General features: G+C 45.3%; 1 protein-coding gene across 2 annotated transcripts; it reads right to left on the bottom strand.

The window, feature by feature from the left end:
- Positions 1-813: 813 nt before the first annotated feature.
- On the bottom strand, positions 814-6,777 carry Pttg1 (PTTG1 regulator of sister chromatid separation, securin). 2 transcript variants are annotated; one of them, XM_085829305.1, is made up of 6 exons: positions 6,719-6,777; positions 5,902-6,000; positions 5,031-5,209; positions 3,267-3,360; positions 1,624-1,782; positions 814-953 (listed from the first exon to the last, which is right to left on the bottom strand). In XM_085829305.1, exons 2-6 carry the CDS (start codon positions 5,987-5,989, stop codon positions 874-876), a joined length of 600 nt encoding a protein of 199 aa, XP_085685431.1. In that variant the 5' UTR covers positions 5,990-6,000; positions 6,719-6,777; the 3' UTR covers positions 814-873. The 2 variants fall into 2 exon arrangements, with proteins under 2 accessions (XP_085685431.1, XP_085685432.1); XM_085829306.1 differs by lacking the exon at positions 6,719-6,777 and adding an exon at positions 6,692-6,715.
- Positions 6,778-7,803: the final 1,026 nt, after the last annotated feature.

Here is a 7,803-nt window from a genome sequence, read left to right as displayed (position 1 = left end):
ACAGCAGAGGACTTCATTCTTCCAGCCCTGAAGCTCGGAGCTCCTGATCATTCCCCATTCCCACACGTGTCCTATACCACATCCTCGAGAGGTAAATTAAGATGCTAGGCCCCTCCCGCCTCAGGACTGAAGCCCCACATCGTTTGCAAAACTTGTCACACTTCAGAGACCAGCATGCTGTGACAGTTGCAAAACATAGTTCACTTGAAAACAAAGATCCCAGTCCCATAATGTCCAAGAATATAGGCTTAGACGTCAATAACACTAATGCTTATCAAATACTTATGTGCACTATTGGATACATAACCAACTTCTATAGTCGGGGAACGAACCCTACTGTAAGTAAATTATCTGCAGTGATCATTGAAGCACCAAGAGACCCTGCGGAGACGGTTCTCAAAGATTCAGAGCCTTTCAAATTCTGGTTACTGAATACTAAAGTCATTAGAACTAAACCAATCTGGTGGATGCCTAACAAGACCAGGCAGTGGTGGCGCATGCCTTTAATCCTAGCACTTGGGAGGCAGAGGCAGGTGGATTTCTGAGTTCAAGGCCAGCCTGGTCTACAAAGTGAGTTTTCCAGGACAGCCAGGGCTATACAGAGAAACCCTGTCTCGAAAAAAAAAAACAAAAAAAGAATGCCTAACAAACACTTAATGAGCTGGGAGTGACTCCTTAATTAAGAGATCTAATAACTGTCACTAGCTAACAGCCACAAAAAGGTACACATTGAGGGGTCTACTTCCAAAGGAGAACAGTGGCGTCTCCTAACGCCTAAAAAAACAGGGTTGATTAAGTATTCATGATCTGAACATATGCACAAATGCTTTATTAATACAACATACATACAGAAACTATAAAGGAGTAAGAAGTTTAAATATCTGCATCGTAACAAACAGGCGGCAATTCAACATCCAGAGTGGAGAGGGCACTGGGAGGAGAGTACAGCGGATCTGGAGGAAGAGGAGTTTCTTGTTAGATTCTGCACGTCCTTTATAGCCATCATCCATAACTAACATTAGCTGCTAACTTTCATCCTACATTCATCTAATGAATCTCACGCACAGATGCAGATCTTTTACATGCAGCATCAGTGTCGGCATCAGTGGGGGCAGTCAAAAAGCAGGTCTTTAAAATACTCAGAAGCTACTTGTTCTCCTGAGCATAAAGTCTCATGAAATCATAAAATCAGACCGGCAACCCATCTCATCTGAGGCACTTTCTCTCTCTCTCTCTCTCTCTCTCACACACACACACACCTGTTCTAACTAAAGCCTTAAGCTTTCAGTGGTTGACAAGTTACTGTCGGTCTACACTGGTCCTCTGACAGCCGCAGGTGGAACCTGGAGTGCTCATCCAGTCTCAGTTACCACAAACTTCAACTCCTAGCCTAAGAAGCTCTGTGTTCAACTTCACCGGCTGCTATCACCAAAGGCTGGCCAAGGTTCCAGAAAACCTTCTTTTGGGACTCAACCATAATGACCGAGGGAAGTTCTTATTCTAAACTTGGCCCCAACATCCCAAAGCTGCCCACAGACTCACCTGTACAATTCGGTCCCGACAACAAAAACGTGTCATGTGACAAGTTGCTGTTACAACCCGTGTTTGAACTGACTCCCTTACCAGATTCCCATGATAGAAAGGGTGTCTTCAGAGGGCTAGGGGGGCCCAGGTGCAGCAGCTTCTCCAGCCCTCTCTCTTCATTCAGGGTCATGAGCGGCACGCCATTCAAGGGGAGACGTGAGATCTGGTGCTCCTCAGGCAGGTCAAAACTCTCAAAGTCTGCCACAAAGGGAAGCCAAGCATGGGGTAGTGCTCCCTGGGCCAGGGAAGTACATCCAGTCAGCCTATTCTCTGCCACTATTCGCCATTTAGAAAAATAGACCCTAGGGGCTGGCAAGATGGCTCAGTGGGTAAGAGCACCCGACTGCTCTTCCAAAGGTCCCGAGTTCAAATCCCAGCAACCACATGGTGGCTCACAACCATCCCTAACGAGATCTGACTCCCGCTTCTGGAGTGTCTGAAGTCAGCTACAGTGTACTTACATATAATAAATAAAATAGATAAATAAATTTAAAAAAATAGAAAATAGAGCCAACTTAACAAAAGCCAGTTAGATAATAAAGTTACTGCCCCAATGTAACTATTACTTTTGCCAAACTTGAGGGAAAAGTGTAATTTTCTTTCATGTATATATATATATATATATATATATATATATATATATTTTTTTTTTTTTTTTTTTTTTTTTTTGGTTTTTCAAGACAGGGTTTCTCTGGGTAGCCCTGGTTGTCCTGGAACTCTCTCTGTAGACCAGGCTGTCCTCAAACTCAGAAATCTGCTTGCCTCTGCCTCCCAAGTGCTGGGATTAAAGGCGTGCGCCACCACTGCCCAAAAAAGTGTAATTTTAACAGTCCAGACCTTAAACAGTCTCTTAATAGGTTCTGGGAAGTATCATGGCGGGATGTGGCTATCATCTGAGCATGGGAGAGGGTGAGAGAGGAGCAACATCACTGTGAGTTCAACACTGAACTACAGAGCAGCTTCCCATTCCCTGTCAGAGATTCTGCAATGAGAACCTCTGCACACCAGAAAACATGACAAGCGTGCCGATGTCGCAGAAAATGGATTTACAGTGATCTGAGCTGCAAGCCAAGCCTGGGGTTTTGTTTTTGTTTTTTCCTGGAAGGCAGTTTTCATCTGAAAGTTGAAAGTTACTTTATACTTGGCCTTTTCTTTTTTGGTTTATTTCAGAAAGGGTCTCTCTACATAGCCCTGGCTGGCCTTGAACTCAAGAGATCTGTCTGCCTCTCCCTGGGACTAAAGGCATGCATGTCCAAGCGCAGCTATACTTGGCCCTTACTGATGGCATAAGAGGGGATATCAAGCAATGCACCGTCATGGTTGCACCACAAGACACAAAATGTTTCAATATTTGGGTATCTACATCTTTTCTTTTGAGAAAGGGTCCTTCTACATAGCCCTGTCTGTCCTGGAACTTGCTCTGTAAATCAGGTTGGCCTTGAACTCACACAATGATGACCTTGAACTTCTAACTTTTTCCTCAACATCTTTGTTCCCTTTCTCCCCCATGACAGAAGGTGATGCTCTGGCAAGTGAGTCCCCCAGAACGAGTCTATGTATTCAAAGTAAGTCAGGTTCAGACAGTCTCAGACTCTAGGGCTACACGTTAGAGTCGCACGGAGTTAGAGTCTAAGAGAAACCTCAAACTGAGGGCCTGCCCATCGTGCCAAAGACATTGTTACCTAGAGGATTGAAAGGGAAGAACTTTTCTATTTCTGGGTAGGCATCATCAGGAGCAGGAACCGAACTTTGTGTCTTAGTAGACTTCTCGGTGATCTAGAAAAACCCAAGAGAACAAGCACTGTGAGAATGCAGTCTCACCCACCTGCAAGGTAGCTTGAGGTTGGACAGCCTCTTCCAATGATGACATCACTACTTCAAATTTGTTCATTCTGTGCTGTCTTCTAAGAAGTCACAGTCCTTAGTTTTCAGGATTCAGTGTAAAGGTAAGGAGAAAACTGACTCCTGGAAGTTGTCCTCTGACTCTGATATGCATACCATCACACGCACCGGCCCTGTCCTGCCACACACACACACACACACACACACACAAAGCAGACGGGAAGACGGCTCCGTGGTTCCAAGCACTTGCTGCTCTTACAGAACTTAGGTTCAGTTCCCAGTACACACAGGGTGGCTCACAACTATCTGTAACTCCAGTCCAGATGAAGCAACATCTCATGTCTTCCTCAGGCACGTGGCACACTTACATACTGTGATGGTTTGTATATGCTTGTCCCAGGGAGTGACAATATTAGGAGGTGTGGCCTCATTGAAATATGTGTATCACTAAGGACATGGGCTTTAATACCCTTGTCCTCGCTGCCTTCAGATGAAGATGTAGAACTCTCAGCGCCTCCTGCACCATGCCTGCCTGTACATTACCAAGCTTCCCACATTGATAATGGGCTGAACCTCTGAACCTGTAAGCCAGCCCCAATTCATATTGTCCTTATAAGAGTTGCCTTGGTCATGGTGTTTGTTCATAGCAGTAAAACCCTAACCAATACATATACCATACAGGCAAACATCCAAATACATAAAATAAAAGTATTCTTTAAGTCAGACCTCTTAGCACCTGTCCACATATATTATCAAGAATCCCGAGCAGGGTTAATTCAGAGCTAATCAACTCAACTGTTCAAACCTAACAGTGGACAAAACAGGCTTGAGGCACCCCAGAATAGGGGCTAATCCTGGAAGTCAATTTGACCTTATAAAAGTGTCATTTTTCTGCCACTAATTATTTACTTGGTTAATACTAACAAGTTTGTGTTCCTTAAGAAGCAGCAGAACCTAAAACATCCAAAGAATTACCAGGCAGACAATCAATAGCAGCAGGTCAAAACAGAAGCCTGGGCACTCTTGATCCTATCCGATCTGTGTGTATGTATGCCAGAGTGGGGGCATGTAGTTCAGGCTAGCCTCCAGCCAACCCCTCCTCCAGCTTCAGCCTCCCAAGTGCTGGGATTGCAGGTGCTTATCAAGCCCAGCTAAGTACTTCACACATCTGTCACATGGCCTCTAACCAACTGCTTCCTGGTACTAGTTAAGAACAGCTGAGGCAGAATCAGGGTTAGCTATTCCTAAAAGCTGCGATCTCAAGATGTTGAGCAACTGGAAGTACCAGCCTGATATTTCTCTGTGAGTTTGTGGACCTCTCTTTACCTCCTACTGAGGGGAAGAAAGGCAGATGGGAAGTAAGTTTTTAAGCATCAGAAGTGCTACAGTGGGGCTTAGGATGGCTCAGAGGTTAAAAGCACTTGCTGTTCTTCCAAAGGAGTCAGACTCAATTCCAAGCACCCAGAGCCCTCTTCTGGCCTCCTTATGTAACTGCACACATGCAGTATTCATCTACTGCTACGTATACATGAATAAAAATAAGAATAAACTTTTTTTAAGTGCCAACACATGTACAAATATTCATATTCATAGCCCGCACTCACCTTTTTCCCAGTCAAGGTTGGCTGTTTTAGTTGGAGGGGTTTACCAGTCTTCACAGGCTTTTCGGCAACTCTGTTGACTGTCCCCAAAGCCTTTCTGCTGGCTTTAGGCAAGGCTGGAGCATTGAACACTTTGCCGACTCGAGGCGTTGAAGCCTGCAATTTCCCATCTAAGGCCTTGACTGTTGAAAAAAGGATAATCATAAAAAAAAAAAAAATCACAGACTCAGTGGGTAAATAAAGGAGCTTTCGGCTAAACCAGACAACCTGAATTCAGTCCCCAGAACCCACACAGTATAAGGAGAACCAATTTCCACAGGTTGTCCTCTGACCTCCACAGGCACACCACAGCACGAGTGTGAACCCACACATACACAAATAAAGGTAATAAATGTATTGCTCTTAAAGATTAGGCCATACAACTTAATTCTTACCCACAAACCTGTGCCTCATTTGGGGCAGTGACTTAGCACTCTTAAATAGCCTCATTAAGACAATAAGTATGAACATAGGCACCATGGCGCACGCCTTTAATCCCAGAATTTAGGAGGCAGAGGTAAGTGGATCTCCTGAGTTCAAGGCCAGCCTGATCTGCATAGCAAATCCCAGGCCAGTTAAAGCTAAGTCTCAAAAAATAAAAATAAAAAAACGATTTAAGCAGAGCGCCTGGACACTTGACTTAGTAGCATTTGAAAAGCTCCAAGTTCCATTCCCGGCAGTGCATATGCCAGGCACAGTGGCCCATGCCTATAATCACTGCACTGGGCAGGTGGAGTCAAAGGATCAGAAGTTCAAGGCCACCCTAGGTTACATTGGGAATTATAGGCTGGGACCATTCACAACACCTGTGTATCTCAAGGCAGGCAATACTTACCACCAGAGCCCAGCTTCAACCCATCCTTAGATGCCAAACGGCTGCCGGGTTCTTCATTATCCTTATCAACAAAGATAAGAGTAGCCATTCTGGATTACTCTAAGGGAGAGACCTGAATATTAGGATACTGGCATTGAGGAAGGCTGGAAAAACTACGCAGTAACAGAGACCAAGCTTTACCCAGGGCACCTATGCCCAAAAATGTATAAGTAGCTGGAGAAGTCAACAGGCTTAATCCAGATCCTAAATCTTCACGCCAGGGTCATAAAACACTCAACTCTTTTTTTTTTTTTTTTTTTTTTTTTTTTTTTTTTTTTTGGTTTTTCAAGACAGGGTTTCTCTGTATAGCCCTGGCTGTCCTGGAACTCACTTTGTAGACCAGGCTGGCCTCGAACTCAGAAATCCACCTGCCTCTGCCTCCCCAGTGCTGGGATTAAAGGCGTGCGCCACCACGCCCGGCCAACACTTAACTCTTACAGAAATCAGTTGATGTTGGCACCCATCAAAACTGTCTCCAGCCTACAATCTCAGCTCTAAAGAGAAGCCAAGAGGATGCTCAAGCTTGGCCTCCTGCTACATAACAAGTTCAAAACCAGCCCGGGCTGCTTGAGATCCTGAAGTGGGGAGGGAGAGGGAAGAAAAGCAAAAACAGCGTTGCACGCCAAGAGCGCCTCGGGACGCGGGGCCGAGTGAAGCACACGTCCCGACCCCGCTTCAACGACCCTGCTTCAACCTCCAGTCCCGGGTCTGCCCTCCCCCGCCACCCCAAGCTCGCCCAAGATGCCCTCACCCACGACAAGCTCGCAGCTAAACTCACCCAAGACTGCGCCACCAACGACCCGGCACACCGCAGTTTAAACTGTAACTCGCGCCTCAATTGGTCCCTCCAAGAGGAGGTGGGGCCTACAGCCTGAGAACCAATGAGAGCAACGGAAGTTTTCAGCCACCGCCCCGCCCTCGCGTCTGTCTCCAAAGTATTAAGGAAAAAAACAAAACAAAACAAAAACCTAGAATCGTACATTGTCCAAAACTCCTGTGAGAGGCTTTTTGTTTGCCACGACATGGACCTGCGAAAAGGTACTCACCCAATAAACGTCTTGTCCCTTTAAATTTTAAGGGCTTTTTTTTTTTTTTTTTTTTTTTTTGTGGAAACAGGTTTTCACAGGACTCAGACTGTCCTTGAACTCGCTGTGCAATGAATGGTGAATGACTTTTAACTCCTGAGACTGCTTCCGGTCTTCCAAGGACTAGATTAGTGTCTGTGCCACTGCTCCAGGCTCACTTTTATGGTTTTGGCTTCTTTGAAAAAGTCTCTTACTACCCAGTTCAGGCTTTTCGGGAACTCACTAGCCCAGGCCTGCTTCTGACTCAAGATTCTCCTGCCTCAGAGCTCTGATCAGAGTCGCCAGAGTGTATTCTCTAGGGGAACAGGCCTGCACAGTAGATACTGGAGTTTGGGAAAGACTAGTAAGGCATAGTAGTACAAGAGACCAACATATACATAAAAACTTAACTGAAGAAACCAAGAGGTTTAATCCAGACCTTAAATCTTCAAGTCAAAGTCAGAGGCACTAATCTACTGAGAAGATGGTTTGGGTCTTGGATCGGCCCCCACCAAAACCTATCCAAGACTGGAGAGATTCCTGGGCAGTTACAAGCATTTACTGATCTTGAAGAAGACCCTGGCTGTCCTGGGAATCACTATGTAGACCAGGCTGGCCTGGAACTTAAGACATCTGCCTGCCTTTGCCTCTTAAGTAGTAGTTAATTTCTGCTTATTTGGCCGATCCAAGACCCAAACCATCTTCTCAGTAGATTAGTGCCTCTGACTTTGACTTGAAGATTTAAGGTCTGGATTAAACCTCTTGGTTTCTTCAGTTAAGTTTTTATGTATATGTTGGT

This window comes from Mus caroli, unplaced genomic scaffold (assembly GCF_978045245.1).
Source record: "Mus caroli unplaced genomic scaffold, Mus_caroli_1 scaffold_13, whole genome shotgun sequence".
NCBI classification, from domain to species: Eukaryota; Metazoa; Chordata; class Mammalia; order Rodentia; family Muridae; genus Mus; species Mus caroli.
The sequence above is the reverse complement of the archived record's forward strand: the minus strand, read 5'-3'. Positions and strand labels throughout refer to the sequence as shown.

Coding starts and splice junctions, on each gene's coding strand:
- Pttg1 (XM_085829305.1), bottom strand. CDS start 5,989: ATGGCTACTCTTATCTTTGTTGATAAGGATAATGAAGAACCCGGCAGC. Junction 5,210..5,901: donor GTTGAAGCTGGGCTCTGGTG/GTAAGTATTGCC, acceptor TTTTTTCAACAG/TCAAGGCCTTAGATGGGAAA. Junction 1,783..3,266: donor CTTCCCTTTCAATCCTCTAG/GTAACAATGTCT, acceptor CCTTTGTGGCAG/ACTTTGAGAGTTTTGACCTG.